The sequence below is a fragment of the Vombatus ursinus genome, unplaced genomic scaffold, assembly GCF_900497805.2.
Source record: "Vombatus ursinus unplaced genomic scaffold, bare-nosed wombat genome assembly UNPS02014813.1, whole genome shotgun sequence".
Lineage (NCBI taxonomy): Eukaryota > Metazoa > Chordata > Mammalia > Diprotodontia > Vombatidae > Vombatus > Vombatus ursinus.
The window spans coordinates 30,590,537-30,610,639 of record NW_020954591.1 but is presented as its reverse complement, the minus strand read 5'-3'; the positions used below and the strand labels follow the sequence as shown (position 1 = coordinate 30,610,639).

At 39.1% G+C, this 20,103-nt stretch overlaps 1 protein-coding gene across 5 annotated transcripts in view; it reads left to right on the top strand.

Moving 5' to 3' along the window:
• FLI1 (Fli-1 proto-oncogene, ETS transcription factor) overlaps positions 1–20,103 on the top strand; it is a 166,700-nt gene that overhangs the window by 68,375 nt on the left and 78,222 nt on the right. For 4 of the 5 annotated variants that reach the window (XM_027877651.1, XM_027877653.1, XM_027877655.1 and 1 more), the window contains one exon: positions 19,222–19,430. The exons of the other annotated variant lie outside the window; for it this stretch is intronic. In XM_027877651.1, the coding sequence (XP_027733452.1) occupies positions 19,222–19,430 (209 nt within the window). The remainder of the gene's footprint in view (positions 1–19,221; positions 19,431–20,103) is intronic. 5 annotated transcript variants of the gene reach the window in all.

Sequence of the window (20,103 nt, the reverse complement as noted above, 5' to 3'; positions counted from 1 at the left end):
CTTCTTCTTCTTCTTCTTCTTCTTCTTCTTCTTCTTCTTCTTCTTCTCCTTCTCCTTCTTCTCCTTCTCCTCCTTCTTCTTCTCCTTCTGCCTTTTAGAAGGTCTATAAATAATATATCTAATTAAATTTCTGGCTATATGGCATCAGGGAAGTCCCTTATGGTATTGAAGGTCAAAGATATATTAACCTTCCTGGTACATCAGCCCTCCTTCTAAGATCACTAAGATGATTGCATTCTACTAAGATCGTTGTACTCTACTCCTATGAATTGTTCCTGCTCTTTGATACAGTTATTAGAGTTTTCTTCCTATTTGTCCTGTGTCTTTTCAGTATAACCAATGGAAGTAGCTCTAATAGGGTGGGGTGGTAGGAAAGCTATTACTCCCAAATATAGTGAAATTTAATGTGTTTGTAAAATACATATTTTGTTCTTTACATTTGTGGATACTATGGTTTTCAAAGCATATTGGAATAATTATCTAATTGAATTTTTTACAACAAGTCTATGAGATAACTCTGCCCACGGCAAATACTATCATTCGCACTTTAGTGAAGTAGTCATTCAGACATGGAGGGGTTAAATGACTTGGCCAGGATTAAAATGCTTAAGAAAAGTGCTTCTTTACTTGACTTGTTGAGAAAATTTCTGTCCCACCCTCTTCAGGAAAGCAAAATGCAAAATGTATGTTATTTAAATAATAAGGATGTGACTAAAAGGTACACACAATGAACTGTCTACTGAATATGGGCCTCTTAGAGTCGTTGTAGGACAGGTTGAGTGAAGCCTGTTTCCTCTTCTCTCAGGAAATCTTGGCTGCCTTTACTCCATAGGTGTTCATGACTTCAGGCTTATTCCTGAAACTTCTGGTTAATAGCATGATGTCCATGTGGAAGGAAACTTACATCCCTCTACCTCACCCTTCCCCCAACACACACCATGGAGTCGACATCCTTATCCCTCCCCTACACACTCAGGTTCTAGCTACACAGCGATTACTGAATTATTCAAATGGACCCTCTATTAGGATCAAATTCAGCGAATATTTCCTAAGAAATAGCCAGTTTCCCAGGCAACTAAAATAATTCTAAATTACTAGCTGAAGGCTAATTTTCACTCAGTTTGTCAGAGAGACAGATTCTTAGGGTCCTACTGCAGAGTAGACTTAAACTATATCATGGTCAATATATAACAGTAAACAATGAGATCAGGACTCTGTTGGTTGACTCCACTTGAGTACAAGTGAGTACATTGATTATATTTATGGTCTAGATCCTAGAGATACTACCATACATTCTTCTGGTCACAAAGAACAGTGTGATTTAAGAATATCAATATTTATTCAAATACTTGGGCTAACAGGTCAAAATAACTATCCAATACCAATAAAGAGCATTAAGACTAGACCAAACCCCATTTCTTTTTTTCCTTCCCAGTATGTGAAAATTTATTCCAAATAATCTTTTAAAAAATGTAATTTATGAAGAGGTGAGATATTTCCTTTTTTAAGATTCAAGAACTGAATTTAAGAAATTTTTTTAAAAATCCATATCCATCTTGATAGTATGGCAATTTTAAAATATCTGAACCATAACACAAGGACTCAACCACTGGCAATAACCTTTTTAAAGATAGTTCTTTAAAAAATGATTATTATCCAGATCATTTCCTCTAAAGTAAAAATTCCAAGTTCTCCTATCAGCATACTGATTGTTCTCAGGACTTGGACCAAAGTTGACATCACTTTACCTCTTAATTTTTAGGCTATGCCAACATTAACTAATTTTCTTGTGCATACAGTTTAAAGATGATTTTTTAGTAAGTTTTCCCTTGGAGTATTGCTGACATTTATGTAATACTGTAAGAATTACAGAGTATTGTATATGCAATTAACTCCTCTGAGCCTCAAAACAAACTTGTGAGGTAGGCTCCGTGGATATTTCTATCACCATTTACAGATGAAGAAACTGAAGCTTAGGGAACTTAAGTGAAGTTTTTCCCCAGTAGTCATACAGCTAGTGTCACAGGTGGAATCCAAACCCTGGTCTCTCCTGACTTAAAACTGGATGCTTTATTGAGGGAGTTGCTGAGGGAGGCACATTTTTCTTTTTTTGCTGCTAGAGAATTTTTATCTGGGCACTCACAATTATGCAAATCTCTATCCACACAAGGCTATTATGAGTTCAGAGTATGCTTTTTCTGTTCTTACCCAGAATCCTTTAAGATGATATGTGATGAGTGCCTATGGAGCTGAGGTTAAACCAGAAACCTTTCTTGGTTTGGGTTGGAAGAAGCAAGAAGACCACAAAGTTCCTTTGTTGACATTTGACTCCCACAATCTTCTCTGGGGGTGAATAGAATTGGCTTTGGAAATCCAGGTTCCCTTATCAGTTACCAAACCCATTGTGAATGCAATGGATTTCAATCTTGGAGAGAAGAGAGGCTGAAGAAGGAAAATATAAGGAAATAGAAAATGGAGGCTTGGAAAGTTTCTTAGTAAACTGTTGGGCATCTCTTCAGACTCATCTCTTCATAGGCAAGTCAGTCCCTCATTTACCAACAATTCATGGTGTAGCTGAGATCAAGCCTCCCTGCCAGTGTATGAACCCATGACCTTGAGCTTTAAAGGCAAACATGCTTCCTATTGAGTTAGCCTCATACCTGCAGGAGCCTCCAAGATGAAAAACTAAATGCCCTTTGTAAAGTAACCAGATCAGTCCAAAGCCCCTGGGAACTTTCAGTGGTTTCAGCTGGGTTTTCCTGTTAAAATATCTTGCCTGAGATTGACAAAGAAAATATCTCCACGTAATCCTGCTGAGATGTTTTCATTGGAAGTCCGAGGCAGGACTTGTTCACAAAGTATCTGCTTTTTCTATAGGCTTATGCAGAGAGACAGGGCCTGCCACAGTGCCAGACGACTTGGGTTTGGCACTGAAGTCAAACAGGGACACTGGCCAACCCAGTGGGGCGGCCTCTTTGAGTGTGGCTGCCAACTGGGAGACCAGTTGGGGACCGGAGATGGAGTCCAAGCTTCAGGGAAATGATGGTGGGGGACTCCTCAAAGAAAGCTCAATGCCTGGCTTTCTTCTTCTCAGACCAGGACTGCCTTTCTACCAGGCTCCTTTCTACCTCCCTAGTGGAAGGTGCATCAAGAAGTAATGGTATCATAAGGAGAAATGGCTTAAATTAGAGAAAATCAGAACTCTGGAGTTTAATCACAGACCATAGAGTTTTAAAGCTGGAAGGGATGTCAACAAAATGGGCTTGTCAGAGGACATTTGGTGAAACCACTTTGCAATAGCTTAGAATTCAGGATGTCAGGGACCTTAGAAATCAAATAGTCCAACTCCATGATTTTGAAGATAAGGAAGCCAGAGGAGTTCAGCGACTTCACCAGGGTCACATGGCTAGTTAGTGACAGAGACAAGCTTAGAACTCTGTTTTTATGACCTCTATTACAATGTTCTCTGCATTTGGATTTTGGATGGGTGAATACACTGGGTTGTAATTATCCTTCTTGAATTTCTGGTATAGCTACTACATGCATATTACTGTGGTTGGTGTCATGGAGGAAACAAAGTACCTAATACACAATTCCTGCCTCCAGAGAAATTTTAATCTTGAAGGGGGAGACAAGAAATCATCATCATCATCATCATCATCAAAAAAACCTTACATTTATGTAGTGCTTGTAAGTTTACAAAGTGCTTTCCTCACAAAAACCTTTAAAGTAAGTAATATATTGTCCCAATTTTACGTGTGGAAACACTGAAGCTCAAAGTGGTTGAATGACCAGTCAAGGTTCACACAGCTAGTAATATTGGAGCCAAGACTCAAACCAAAAACCTTTAGCTTCAATATCAGTGGTACTTTTAGGAGCAATTAGGTAACTCAATGGATAGAATGCTAGGAGACCTGAGTTCCAATCTTACCTCAGCTACTTACTAGCTGTGTGACCCTGGGCAAGTCATTTAACCTATATGCCTCAGTTTTCTCATCTGTAAAAGGAGGATAATACAAAAGCCCATTTCCCAGAGTTGGTGTGAGGATAAAATGGGATAATATTTATAAAGCCCTTTGTAAACTTCAAAGTGCTGCATAAATGCTAATGGTCATCATCATCATCATCATTACTATGACATACTGCCTTTCAGAAAAATTAAGTTATATAAGATGTCAAAAAGCTGTATATGATTAATTTAATGTGCATGTGATTCAACATTTATGAAGGAATTACTACATTAAAGACATTGTGCTAGATACTATATTAAATGATGATGACATGGTACAAATATTAAGTGTGAAACATATTTAAGGGAGAGAGAAATCACTTAAAGGCTAGAGTATCCAGCAATATTTGATGGCAAATGTGAGACAAAGAGTTGGTCCTCAAAGCATGTCTATGGGCAGAAAGCACAAGGATGTGTTTTCCAGATCTGGGAATAGCATGGGCAAAAATTCTAGGGGTTCATTTCTGTTCTTTTAATTTGAAAGTTGAGGTCTCATAGTGGTCATTGCAGAGTTCTAGGGATTGCCTGGCAATTTATGTTGAAAATTTACCTAAAGAAACAGAAGTATTGCTCATTTGCACAGGTGAGGGGAAAATTAATATGTATGGTGACCAAAAGAAGAAAATAATTGAAGAGAAATTAATCAAATAATGGATGGAGAGGTAGGAAGGTAGAAGAAAGGAAAGGAAATAAGGGAAAGGAGGAGACCGAAGAATGGAAGGAGGGATACAGAACAGGAAATTGGGGAGAGGAGAAGAAAAGAAATAAAGTTACTTAAACTAGGACTTAAGAAAGACTCTTGATGTCCTGTTGTGTTTAAGTACCTGCTATTTCCATATTTCCATCCCTGGAACAGTTCTAACTCTTGAAAAAAAAGTCTTGTACAACCTCTGATTTTAAAAGTTATCCACTTAACATAGAAGGATTCATTCAGTTGGGGTAGCTTCAAATACAATATCTTCAAGACCACTTCCTCCAAGGTCAAGATGGGCCCATAATTTGTAGTGGAGAAATCATTGAACCCAGTCCTTAGGCCTGACTCATGGAATGAGTTATCCATTAGAGATGGGGCAATGAATGGAACTTTGTTTCCCCCTCATCCCAGATCCCCGTGTTAAAAATAACCCGGTGTCTCATGGCTTCTACCCTACTTGTCCATTGAATTTAAATGTCATTCAATATGGCTTTTCATGGATGTGCCTGTGGCACAGTGGAATCTCCTATCCTGTGGGCAGGTGGAATCCACTTGCTCTCAGGCTGGCTCGGTTTCTGGAAGACCATTCTATTGAAAGGGTGCTCCCTGGCTCACTGCTGGAATGATTGGATTGAAGGAGCCGCCCTGTGTATGTTTCCTCATGGGCTTCCTGTGATTATGAGGGCACAAGTTGCCATGGAAACTGTGTCAGAGGAGGAAATTGCCGGATAAGATCATTGCCTCTGAGAATAGGGCCCAGAGTGGATGAGGGTGGGAGAGTGGGGAGAATGGTCAGTGGTTTGGCTGTTCAAATTCAACCATGTAATGATCATTGGCCAGAGCAATGAGGATGGGAGGGTCAGGGAATGAGTGGAGAGCTCAGAAAGAATTTAACAAAGCTTAATCGAAAAATCTCAGAGTCATATTGATGGGACTGCAAGTTTCACTTTAGTGAAGCAGGCTCAGGTGACCAGGTTTTAGATTTAAGACAGGTTGGCCCATGAACAAACAGTCAAAGCTCTGAGCAGAAGTCTCTGCCTTTTATCATAATAGACCTGAGTGGAATAAATATTTCTAAGTTAGGTACCTCCTTCACCATCCTACTTCTACTTCCAAATTCCCTAGGTTGCCCTGAAAACCCACCTTTGCAGTACAAGCCTTAACAATCTAAATACTCACCAATCCTCACATGGCATCAATATAATGAGTATGCTTACTTGGCAATCAATCACTTGACATGAGAAAAGTATTAGCCAATCAGTTAACTATGAAAGAGAGAAACTATATATCTGTGTCTATAATCTATGTCTATCTCATCTATTTATATCTATATGTAATCTGTCTATCTCTGTCTAAATCTATAGTCTATGTCTATACCTATATCTACTTCTATATCTAATCTATGACTGTCTCTATCTATATTTATGTCTAATTGATATCTATACATCTATGTCTACATCTATTTCTATGTCTAAACTATGTGTATGTCTATATCTATAGCCATACAAATAGATGTGTATACGCACATAGATGTATACATCTACATATACAGGTCATTCTAAACGTCTTAGTGCAGTTTAAACTATTAAAACTGAAAACTGCATAGAAGACTTCTGGGAAACCCTGTGTAAATATGTATGTACACACATATATCAATATATGTCCATCTATATGTATAATGTATAATATAATATATACATTTTTCAAGGAATTTAGTAAATGAAGACTGTTTGTCCTTTCAGTTTTGTTCTATTTACCTAAATTCTTCTCTTATTGTTTCAGGGTTATGAAGTCAATATCATATCATTTCAGAGGCACAGGCTTTATCAATTCCTTCTAACTTCCCGAGGGAGGTGAGAGGTTAGGCCAGGAGTCAGGAGCCTTCAGCCTTGAGGCCACATATGGCCCACTAGGTCCTCAAGTGCAGCCCTTTGACTGAATTCACAAAACCAATTCCCTTAATAAGCGGATAAGCAAGGCCATGATAGAACCCGAACTTGGAGCCAGGAAACCTGGGTTTGGATCCTGCTCCAACACTCGTTTAGTGGTGTGACATAGGGCAAGTCATTTCATCTCTTTGAGCCTCGGTTTCCTCATTTGTGAAATGAGGTTCATAATATTTTCACTCCAAACCTCACGGGATTGGGTTATAAACCTTACAGGACTCAATAAATGTGAGTCGCTATTATAATTATGGCCTCCATTTTATGGAAAAGGAAACTGAAGCCACTAATCAATAAGCATTTATTTAGCACTTTTTGTGTACCAGGCACTAGGCTAAGTGCTGGGATACAAAGAAAGAAGTAAAGCCATCCCTGCTCTCAAGGAGTTTATATGTACATGTAATGTGTATGTGTATATGTGTATATGCATGTATGTGCCTGTAGCTGTGTACATGCATGCATGTATATTGTATACTCATATATGAATATATATACAATTATATGTGAATATGTCTGTGCATAGAATATATTCTAATATACTATAATTAATAATCCACATTGAAGTAACAAACAATATATTATATACCATGATGTATAATATATAAATAAATATCACCATATTATTAATATATTAATATGAACATATCATTAATATGACATTTAAATGATATATTCATATATGAATATATTTATATGTTGTGTATGTGTGTGTGTGTGTGTGTGTGTGTGTGTGTGTGTGTGTATAGCATCTATAGATAGATAGATACATAGCAGTTTTGGTGGAAGACACCAGCAGTTTGATCCCGAAAGGTTTTGTATAGAAGATAACACTTGAATTGAACCTTGAAGGGAGCTAGGGATTCTAAGAAGAGTTGGAGGTGAGGAGGACAGAATGCATTCTAGGCATGAGAGACAGCTAATACACTGATATTTGAAATTCATTGTCCTCTTTTTTCTCCAGCAACACCTGAGGGGAGGGTGAGACAGGGAACTGGCTCCTAATGTCAGAAGGCAAAGAAATGTACGTGACAGAGCTTTGCCCATTCTTCTTCCTCCTCTTCCCGGCAGCTAGGTGGTACTGTGGATGAAGTGCCAGGCCAGGAGACAGGAAGATCTGAGTTCAAATTTGGCCTCAGATACTTGCTAGCTCTGTGACCCTGGGTAAACCCCCTGACCACCATTTGCCTCAATTTCTTCATTTGTAAATTGGAGACAATATTAGCAGGGTTGTTCTAAGGATCAAATGAGATAATAATTGTAAAGTGCTTAGTTAAATACCTGGCACATAGTAAGCACTATATAAATGTTAGCTATTATATTTTTACCTCCACATTCCCTGGGAAAGAGGAGCTTGCAGAATGGTTTCAGGACTATAAGAAAAGAGAAAGTGAAACACTGTGAAGTTTCCCCCTCTGGGGGTTCAGGCTAACCTTTCAGCCCTTGCCTGTTAGTTTCCATATTCAGCTTCTCTTTATTTTTATTTTTTGTAAGTAAAGTCACTCTGTAGGAGGAGAATTCAACTTTGATCTTTAGAAATGCCCTTTAAATGTGGTTATGGTCAGAAAAGTGACTGTGAAAACTCAAAGTCAACAACCAAGGTAAATACCCACGGGAGACCTTGAGCAAAGTCTAATAGGAGACCTGTGATTAACAAAAGGGTTATAGCTCTGGATTCTGTTACAACGCATGTCTCTCTCCAGTTTTTATGGTGGTCTGAGACCCTCTTCTCTCAACTCATTCATGCTCTTCCCTTTAATTTATTAAACCCCATTAAATAAAGTACTTTCATCTGCAAGGAATTCTGATTGCATCTTCCAGGAACTCAGCCATCTGCCTCTCGCAGGGTTATCCAATGCAGAAGCCCTCTCTGTGAGTTAAGGTTTAAGTGACCTGGGGAAAAAAATGTTGAATTAATTGTGTTTAGAAATCAGTCAGGGACTCTGGGCTCAATAATAGGCTTAATTATATAGCCCCAGTTCGGCATTAAGAGGAAACAAAATTTAAAAAATGATTATTCTCACCCACTGATCAAAATCTAACCAGCCTTTGTTTTAAAATCTAGAAATAAATTGGGCAATTTTCCCTAACCCATCTCCATTAATGTACTCTTCTGCAGTCATATAGTGGGTGGAGGGGTGACCATGTGCTTTTGAAGACTATGTCAAGTTCCTTCCAGGCTGGAAAAAGGCTTTGAGTAGAAGTCTAGTGATGGATCATATATCTGTCATCCAAGGGCCTGGTTGTCCTGAAAGTGATGAATTCTGTCCTCTATAGCTAAATTAAAGACAGGTTTCAGTCTGTAACAATAGAGGGTGTACCCACCAGATCCTTGGTGTACTGATGAAGTATTTCTGAATCACAGAATCTCAGGGTGAGAAAGGATCTCATAGGTCATCTAATCCAGGACGTCTTAAACTTTTCCACACAACCCCTTTTTGCATTTTAGTAGACTTGACATTGCCTGGCCTGAGGGCATACACAATGTAAAGTGCACATGCTTTGTGTTCAGAACCAAGGCTGCAATGAAGTTACCGGATGCAACATGAGCAAGTGCATTTAGGATTAGGGTTACTACATGTTTGATTTTTAATTAATTTTTGGTCATTGTGCATTCAGAAACTTTTTACTCTTGCCAATTTTTTCACAGTTTAAGAAGCACTGATCTAATCTAACCCCTATATGAACAAATATCACCCCTACAATATATTAAATAAGAAAGAATCCAGACTTTGCTTTAAGGCTTCTAGTTGAGATATGCTACTGCCTCCTGAGTTGGTCTGTTCCTCTTTTGGACCAGTGTAATTGTCTGGATTCTTTTTCCTTTCCTCAGACTTAAATTTATGCCTCTGTAGCTTCTACCCATTGTTTTTATCTCCATCCCCTGGGCCCAGGCAAAACAAATCAAATCCCTCTTTCAAGTGACAAACCTACAATTGCTTGAAGATGAGATGGCCATCACCTATACCTAAGTCTTTACTAAATATATCCAATTCTTTCATCTTGCATTTTAGGAATAAATGGAATAAAAAAGATATTTTGGGGTTCTGTCATCTCTAAATGTGATCCTTTGGAAATGAGCTTACTCATAGATGAGATTAATTGGGGGATTGTGGTTCTGGCATAGATGAAGACCTCTGTCCCATCCTTTCTGTTTCTATTGTCATCATCTGGGCTCAGACCCTTGTTATTTCTTTCCTCAACTATTGCAATAGTGTCCAAACTATTCTTCCTATTTCTCATCCTTTCCTGCTCCTGTCTATCCTAAATGTTGTGGGTGTACCCAATTAATTTTTCTTATACATACATCTACATATTTGCTTATACTGCCCAAAAACCTTCAATGGTTTCCTATTGTCGGGGGATAAATCTAGAAGTACTTAGTGGGGCATTCAAGACCTTCCACCTAATTTTCTAGCCTTATCTCACACTACCCTCCCTTCACATACCTTGATCTTCAACTGAACTAATCTACTTCCTTTCCCTCAAATCCTACTCCAACATCTCCCCAAACCAACAATAGCCACAGATGGGGAGGACAGTATTTCTGGTTTGGGGAAATGGACATCTCCCCAAATATTACATTTGTCCCACCTGTCTTCAACTTGTGCCTCTCTTATGGTGTTTGTTTCTGAGGATGAAAATACCTCCCCTCCTTACCTCATAGAGGTAGCATGAGGTTAAAATAAGTTAACATATATCAAAATGCTTTGGAAACTTATTTGTTGTTTAGTCATTTTTCAGTCATGTCGGACTCTTCATAACTCCATTTGGGTTTTCTTGGCAGAGATATTGGGCTGGTTTGCCATTTCCTTCTCCAGTTCATTTTACAGATAAGGAACTAAGGCAAACAGGATTAAGTGACTTGCCCAGGGTCACACAGCTAGTAAGTGTGTGATGGCAAATTTGAATTCATGAAAATGAGTCTTCCTGATTCCAACCTCCATGCCCTATCTACTGCGGGACCTAGCTGACCTTTGATAGCTTTTAACACGATATAAATTTAAGGTCATAATTGAACAAATCACTTAGCCTTTATGGCTTCATTTTCTTCATCTGTGAATAAACAAATTGAATGAACTAATAAGCTCTAGCAACCTCTTTATATTTATTTATATGCATGTAATAGCACAGTGCCTGGCACACAATAGATGCTTAATCAATGCTAGTTGACTGACATCCTTCATACTAGACTACAAACTCCATCAGATCAGGGTGTGCTCTTATCTCCCTCAGCACCTAGCATAATGCTTTCTTGGCCCATAGCAGTGGCTCAAGGAGCTGGTGAAAATGAACCACAAAGCCCTTATACCTCAATAGTTCACAAGACAGGACCTAGCTCAATGACTTGCACATGGCAGGTGCTAAATACATATCTGCTCATTGACTGATATTTTCTACCTTCTTTTTTGCTTACCTTGCTAATTAGGTAAGCAAATTTGCTTTACCCTTGCTAAATAGGTAAGAAAAAAGAAAAGATAAGTAGGTATATCCTGTGTATTTTGCATCCTCTCACTTCTCCCACTTGGCCTCTGTTGGAGATGCTAATGAGCAGGTAAATGAACAAATAGCTAACTGTGGAAAGAAGCAAAGGGGAAACTAAGCAGCATCTATAATTCCTACAATGGATCATTCCTTCTGGATAATTGAGGGATCAATGAAGTGTTGGTTCTATTGTCTTAGCTCTATTCTATCCTCCTTAGCCCTCTCCTGTCATAAAGACAAAAACAACAAAAATCTCCCAACAAACAAAAAGCCCACATCTCTAGACTTATCTTTGGCTAAAGAATTTGCTTGTTTCCAGAGACCCAGGTTTAAGGGCAGGCAGTTCCTCCCTAAAGACTTGCACACATATGACAGCACTTCTCAGAATAGGAGAGTGGGAGCTTCATGTCATTACTTAAGGAATGTGATAAAAGCCAAAACCAGCATGCTCCCTGGGGCAATCTTGTTAAAGTATGAAACAGATCTTTAGATTCAAGACCCAGGGTCTCTGGTCTGATCAAGCCAGGCCCCAACATCAGGAAGGAGCAGTGAATAGGTTGCTGGCTTCATTGCCTCTTGGTCTGGTGACCTCGGCCACCTTGACCTCCAGCAAAGCCTGTGGAGCACCAATTTTCTTTTCTCATAAGACTTCAAGGCTGTGAGAATGATGGAGCAGTTTAGATGAATGGACCTTTCCTTTGGGAAATGCAATATGTCTCCTTTTCTGAGGTATTCCCTATATAGGAATTCAAAACTCTGCCCTTGTTGAAAGGGTGTATGTGCTCTAAAAGGGTATATTTTGGACACAGTTCTTTTTCTCTTTACCCATTCCCCCATGGCTATGGTTGCCTTTCCAACTCTGGTTTTACTAAGCAAGTGGAAGATTCAATCACTTTTTATAAGAATATGTAGATATTCTTGTGGATTGCCCACAAGACTACTTTCCCTGCCATAACCCAGCAAATTAAAAAACAGCATTGGAAGGGAATTTAGAAGTCATACAATCCATGTGGAGTAAGTATGCTGTAGTGGAAAGAGTGCTTGACTTGGAGTCTGGAAGCTATGGGTTCCAATCCCATCTATGATATCAGCTGTGAGACCATGGACAAATCACTTAACATTTCTAAGGCTCAGACAGCTCACTATATGCTCTAGATGGTGCCATCAAAATAACAATCTAACTTTCCACCTCTCCTCCATAGGAATCCCCTCTGCAACATTCCAAGAAAAAGTCATCTAGCCTCTGTTTCAGTAGTCATAGTGACACGGAGTTTGCTAGCTAGCAAAGCAACCCATTCCACTTTGGGGAAGAACCGGTTGTTACAGAGTCATGGAATTTTAGCCAGTATTTGTCTCTGTAACTTGTAGTCATTGGCTAATCTAATCCCTCTCCCAGATGACAACCCTCCAGATACTTGAAGATTCAGTTCCAACATTAAGCAAACATGTATAAGTGCAAGGGACTGTACTACTTGGGAAATGGAGAGGAGTCAGTAATGGAGCACTCTATAACCCACTAGGGCATTCCATCTTGTTGTTACCCATTTGCGGTACATGGCTGGTCTACCCTGCCCTCTAGTCAGACATGTCTTTAATGGAGTTCTTTAAGCAAGTAGTTGTTGGTAACCTGCACTAATTTATATCCACCATACATCTGCTCATTCTCCTTTGAGTTACATGTAATTTTGAATCTTCTGAGATAGAGGTGTCCCATGATTCACTGTATGATGGATGTGTAATGTGGCAGCTAACATTTACATAGTACTTTAAGGTTTTATAAAGAACTTTACACATATTTTCTCATCTGATACCCTGTGCAGTAGGTACTATAACTACTCTTACGCTACACCTAGCTAGCATTTATATAACACTATATAACTATAACAAAAAATTTTACAAATACTATCTCGTTTTGTCTCTACAAACAGCTCTGGAAAGTAGGTGCTATTATTACTCTCATTTTACAGACGAGGAAACTAAGGCAGTCAGAGGTTAAGTAACTTGCCCAGGGCTACAGAACTAGTGAATATCTGAAATAGGATTTGAATTCTTGTCTTCCTGACACTTAGTCCTGTGCTGTAGCTGGTAAAACTGAAACTGAGAGAGGTTGAGTGATTTCCCCAAGGTCACACCATTAATAAGTGTCTGACGCAGAATTCAAACTCAGGTCTTCCTGACTCTAAGTCTGACACTTTATATACTATACCACTTAGGTGCCTAGGATAACAGTGATGTTAAAGAGATGGTCTTTTGTGGCAGCAAACAATTTGGGATCATAGAAGATTTGCATGGTTTCCCAAAGGTGAGCATCCACAGCATGGTATGGCACAAAGAGTGCTAGATTTGGAATCAGAGGATCTGGATTCAGATTCTTGCTCTGTCACTTACTAGCCATGTGACCTTGGTCAAGTCACCTAACCCTGTCTACCTCAGTTCCTCATCTGTAAAAAAAGTTGGAGAAGGAAATGACAAACAACTCCAGTATCTCTGCCAAGAAAACCCCAAATGGGGTCACAAAGAATTAGATATGACTAAACAACAAAAAGCACCTATATAAACATTATTATTATATTCATTAAGATTTCCAGTGTGAATAGTTAGATCAACTTCTGTGCATTACTGTGGATTTAACTGAGGAAGTTTTGTAGTATTTTAGATATAATGCAACTTGCATGGTATCGTCTGATGTCAAGAGAACTTTACCATCACCAGAAAATCCTTTTATTTAAACCCTTGCACAACTCCGGCGGATTCTCTTGGTGAATATCTCTCTGTTATACAATCAATTGATGTTAGTATTTGTGAATCATTGAAAAAAGTTAACTCCATAGTCATACCTGTCATGAGGTCTTGTTTAGTGTTGCTTTTGTAGAAGGTACATCACTTGAGAAGTTTTGGGACTGAATTTTGTCCTCCTAAATCAAATGCTTTTCAAAAAAAATCAATAACCCATATGGACAGCAGATCTTAAGTTTCCTATACCTCTTAGTCAAAGGTGGGCTGATAGAAAATGGTCTACAAAAGTCTATTCTATTCTTATGGTTATATCAAGGATGTACTTGATATCTGCATATACCATTCTCATAAAGATTCTATAGAGGCAATATGGATCAATAGTTGCCAATACCATCTCAGTTACCTTTTTCTTTGGGGAGAAGAGAACAATCTATGATCTTTCCCATTATTTGGAAAGCCTTCCATCTTTAAGATATTTTGAAAATTAATCCCTGAGTATAGGTTGGTTTGGAGCAACTATATATCATTGAGTACCAAAGAATTTATTGATTTAGTTTGGAGGAGCTTGTCACAGTCCTTCATTAAATGGTCTTTCCTTAATCCTTTGCTATAGATATCAGCACATAAGCTACAATTATCTTTGTGGTAGTTTCTCAGTTTGTGCTCATCATAAGCCCTGCAAGGGGAATTCACAACATAAGTAATGAAATTATGCTTGGTTTTTGGGGTTTTTTTTTTTGCTTTTTGGCATATAATGAAATCAACTTAATTAATTCCTTTATTCACCTCTCTAAGAAGGGTCCGCAATCTGTCCTTCTGTTTATTGGAAACATTTTCATGCCTGTTATTTCATTTATATTGAAAATGGCAAGATGGAAATGATTCAGTTCTACCAGTAGTGTATCAACTTTTTAATGACAGGACAAAGATTAAGAGTGCTAACAGGTAAATTAGTTTTTTTAGATGGTTTGACACGGTTGTTGTGGAGGTGGAAAAGGGTTCATAGGAATTAGGGTATATTTTGCCTTTTTTGGTCCATTTCATGGATCATTATGACCACTGAAATTAATAATCTCATTCAGGCCAACATTTTGGTGTTGAGCCTATAATACACTTATGTGGACTTTGGCAATAAACATGATTTGTTTCCAAGACCATTTTGGTAAAAGCTTTGCATTTTGGTAGAGCCTATCAGAGCTTTGACCTCTCCCCTTCCCGCCCTCATCATAGTCTCCAAGAGCCCAGGAGTCCATGCTACCTTGAAGTATTGGCATAGTTCCCCCTAACACGGCAGGTAGAGCTGATCACAGTGTTCCAGATGTGGTTCAAATAGTACAGAGTACGGCAGAACTGTAAATTTCTTTGCTCCTGATGCTATATTTCTATTAATGCAACCTAATGTCACATAACTTATTTTTGGTAATTATGCCATGCATATGGAAATTGCACTCCTCTGGTCTTTTTTATATGATTTGCATTCTAGCCACGTCCATCACATACTTGTACGATTGAGTTTTTTTAACCTGAGAGCAGGACGTTACATTTATCTCTCTTAAATTTATTCTTGTTAGTTTCAGCCCATTCATCCAGTCTATACAAAGATAAGCTTTCTGTCTTGTCTTCTTCATCTGTTGCATGTACAGATAATTAATATTAGTATTAACAGAAAAGGGGGAGAGTAATTGGGACCCTGTTTAAAAACACCCTAAACTAGTAATGAGGATGCATTTAAAATTTAAAAATTTGTTTAATGCTTGTAGACATTTATTCATTCAATAGCTATGCAGTGAACAGCTTTTGTGTTCACAGCACCTGAATAAGTGTCAACCCTTTGGCACTTCTGAATTCTCTACCATTTGGTTTCCTCTTTGATGATCTGCTACCATGTTGGAACAGTGTTAGTATAATAAAGAGGAATACAGAAGGGTGGAATTAACATTAGAGCTCATCTTCTGAACTCCCATCTGGTGCTGTTTCCATCATGCCACAACATCCTCCTTAAGAAATGTGTGGAGCTCTTAACAGAAATAGGGACATTTGGAAGAGGAGCAAGTTATTTTGTTAAGAGATAATGGGTTCTGGTTTGGATTTACTGTTTTAGATTCCTAAAAGACACCTAAGTGGAAATGTCCAATGGGTATTTGGTGATGTAGCACAAGAGAGAATTTAGGATTAGATAGAGATAGATAGATAGATAGATAGATGGATGGATAGATTACAATAATCCAGGCATGAATGGGAGTTGGGAGGAAGGGACAGTTTACAAGACACTTGCTGTGTTTCAGTCAAATTCTAAGTATATTCTTGCCACAGTAGTTTGACCACTGAAAATAGCACATAAATGAGGGTCTCTTTGTCTCTGACCAAAATCAGTGAATTTTCATATGTAGTCTTTCTTTCTCTTTCTTATATGATATATAATAGCATCATGTATGATATAAAGTGTATAAACTGAGTGTCCCTTTCCCCATAGATGACACCCAGCTTTTAATATCTTGAATTGAAGGAGCTGTTACGCAAGTTCATCTTTATAATGGCCAAAAAAAACATTTATAATGATGTGCGACATTGTAATACCAGAATTATATCGAATCAATTCTTTCTCTCTGCGAGCTTACAATCTGTCAAACATACTGACAAGGAATAATAAGCCTAGGGCATATAACAAAGTCTTTGCATCACATGCATATTAGAACAAAGTTTAATTTGTAGGGAAGTGGCCATAGGACTTTGCATCCAGTATCAAGGGAACTACAGCTCTCCACAGAACAAACCATAGGGGCATCAGGTGGAAAACAAGAGTAGGACATTTTAGATCCAGAAACTAAACACATTCACTCAGTTGGGGACAGTGAACCTTCTGGGTGTTGTGGTGATAACTTTGGAAGTTCAACCTTAAACCCTTCACCCTTTGCCTTATCTATAACATCCAAGCCTTTTTGGTCCAGAAGCAGACTTCCTGATGTGATTTCCTGTACTTCCTGCCTTGGTCCCAGCCGGAAACAACATGAGAACAGCCTTCCTGTTGGAAACAAGGATGCCGTGCTGGCATTAAGTACAGCACTGCGAGTGAGGTCAGCAGAGAGAGAGGGGAACAGAATTTGTAATCTGTTTTTTTGGGGGGAGGAAGATATTCAAAGAAAGGGGATGAGTGAAATGAGGGTCATAGAACAAATTCAAAACTAAGAGGTCCTTTGATGTTCTTTATCTGTAGCTACACGTACTGTACTTTTTTTAGTTTGTTACATAATGGGGGGAAACTACCATCAGTCAGTGAATGGACGGAGAATGATTATTAATGGTGGCCTATGAGAATATACATTTTATGAATAAAAATTAATAATAGAGGATAATAATGCCCAGCATTTATATAGCATTTTAAGGTTTAAGAAGTACTTTATGTATATTATCTTATTCAATTTTCATAACAACCCAATGAAGCAGATACTACAGGTATTATTTTTCCCATTTTACAGATAAGGAGACTGAGACTCAGAGAGGCTTCAGTGATTTGGCCAGTGCCACACAGATAGTAAGTGTTAGAAGATGGATGAAGGCTTCTTTTCCTTATTTTGAAGGGAGTCTAAACTCAGCTCTGAGGGATTACAAGGGCAAAGGGGTAATAAACACATATAAATCCCATTATCTTTCCTTTTTAAAAATAGTTTTATTGATGTTTTGTTTTTCCACTACAAACATTTACAGATTACCCCCCCACACTCCATGAGAGGTTTCTTGTAACAAAGTAAAACAATTTAGCAAAACTAACCATACAATGACCTCATCTGAAAGTGCAAGCAACATTCCACATCTGTAGCACCCCCACCATGTTTCTTTTTAAAAAAATCTATTTCTCTTCTTCCCACTTCCATCCCATTGAAAAAAAAAATTCTTGTAAGAAATAGAGTCAAACGAATACATTCTCTAAATGGCTATATACAAAACCAGCTATGTATATCATTCTGCACCTTAAGTCTGTCACCTCTTTGGCAGTAGCATGTTTCATCATCAGTCCTCTGGAATCATGGATTAGATGGTTCCTGTATCGATAGTATTTCTTACTAATCAAGTTTGGTTTCAAAGTTGTTTGTCCTTACAATTGTTTTCATATAAATTATACTCGTGGTTCTGCTCATTTCATTCTTCTTTACCTTATAAAACGTCCTCAAAATTGTTCACTTTTTATAATACTATCTTCTAATCTGTGGCATTTTTTTTCACATAACCTGTTGCCTCTGATGTACATACCTAATGAATACTGGGAGAATCTCATATAGTAGCAATGATAGGGATGGTTGTGATACTTGTCAAAACATAGAAAAGATAATCCTACAGATTTCTGTGGCAAAATCAGAAGTCAGCATTTATATTATAGCATATGTAAATAATTCTCTCACAACAACCTGTGAGGTAGATAGTATTTGAATTATCTCCATTTTATACACAAGGAAATGAACTTCCTAGAAAGTTAACTGAATTACCCATACTCACAGAGCTATTAAGAGAAGGATTTCTTCTATAAAACTTGGACTCAGTCAAAAGGCCTCAACCAAGGACCTAGAAGGCTGCATGTGGCCTCCAGGCCGCAGGTTCCCCACCCCTGACCAACTCCCTTGTTTTATATATGGAGAACTGAGACTGAGAGACTAATTGACTTGTCTAAGGTGATACAGATAGTTTGTGGCAGAACCTGGATTCAGATCCAGGTCCTCTGACTCCAAATTCAGTACCTTTTCCACTGTATCAAACTGTTTCTCTAAAATTCAGAGGCCCACAGAGGTTGAGTGACTTGTCCAAGGTGACATAGGGAGTAAAGAGCAAAACTGAAAATTGAACTGAGGTCTTCTGACTCCAATTCTTCCCACAATGCCTGCTCCAATGCCAGGGACCATTTCATTTCTTGTGTCACCAACATATAGGGGGCACTCCAGGCTATGCTATCTCTGTGCTGCCTTTCTCCCACATCTCTCCTTTGCTCCTGTGGTAGCCTCCATCGCTAGCCTCCATCCCTATCCTCCATCCCAAACTGACAGGAAAGCTACGGCATAATAATGATGCTCTCTAGATAAATTAACAAATGTCTGGACCACAAGGGGAATGGTACCCTTCCCCACCCTCACCCCCCTCCTTGTCCACAGCAGCCAAAAAAAGAACCCAACATGTTTGCATAAGGATTAATGTGGCCCAGGACCTGTGATTCAACCTGCACTTCCCCCAGAGGGGACTTTCGGGTGAATAGAGCCCCAGGGCATCTGCCGAGCAGCTTGCCATCTCAAACAGAGAGTGCAAAAGCCACCTCATGGCTGATTGAGTAGTGACACTGACAACTTTCTCTCTCCCCTCTCATGGTCTTCCAGGAGGCTCTGTCGGTGGTGAGCGACGATCAATCCCTCTTTGACTCCACATTTGGAGCAGCTCATCTCCCCAAGAACGACATGACCGCCTCTGGCAACCCTGACTATGGCCAGCCCCACAAAATCAACCCCCTCCCGCCTCAGCAGGAGTGGATCAACCAGCCCGTGAGGGTCAATGTTAAGAGGGAATATGACCACATGAATGGATCCAGGTAGGAGAGTGTGGACTACAGCTGCTGATGGTCCCAGATGATGGGCTGGGAGAGAGAATTCAGGGAGTGCAGGGTCGCAGAACCTGATGGCGGAGGGAGGGGGGAGAAGAGAGGGAAGGAACGAAAGTAGGAATGTGTGTTCGCCAGATGTTCTTCTGCCGAGGCATAAGGCCTCATTATTCACTTATGGTTTCTGTGGCAGGCAGGGCTCCAGGGCTAGGCAATTGGAAGTCTGGGTCAGTCCACAAAAGGCTGCTAAGATGAGGGGGCCAGCCCAGGGCACTGTGGGACTAGACTCTGATGGTGCACTTGAAGGGTGCTCCTGCCATGTCTGGCTGGGCATGGGAGAGCTGCCAGCCTTCAAAAGCTCTGCCTTATGTAAGAGTCTGCTCTTAGGACCATTAAATCAACAACTATTTATTAAGCATCTGCTATATGCCAAGCCCTGTGCTGGACCCTGGGGATACAAAGATGGTGAATGAAATAATCCCTACTTGCAAGGAGCTGATATTCACTGAGCAAACAGTCACCAAACACTTATGTGAAGTCAAGTCAACACGAATTTAAGTGCCTGTTATATTCCAAGCATTTACTTATATGCAGGCCACTGTGCTAGGCCCTGTGGTGAAAGAAAGAAAGAAAGAAAGAAAGAAAGAAAGAAAGAAAGAAAGAA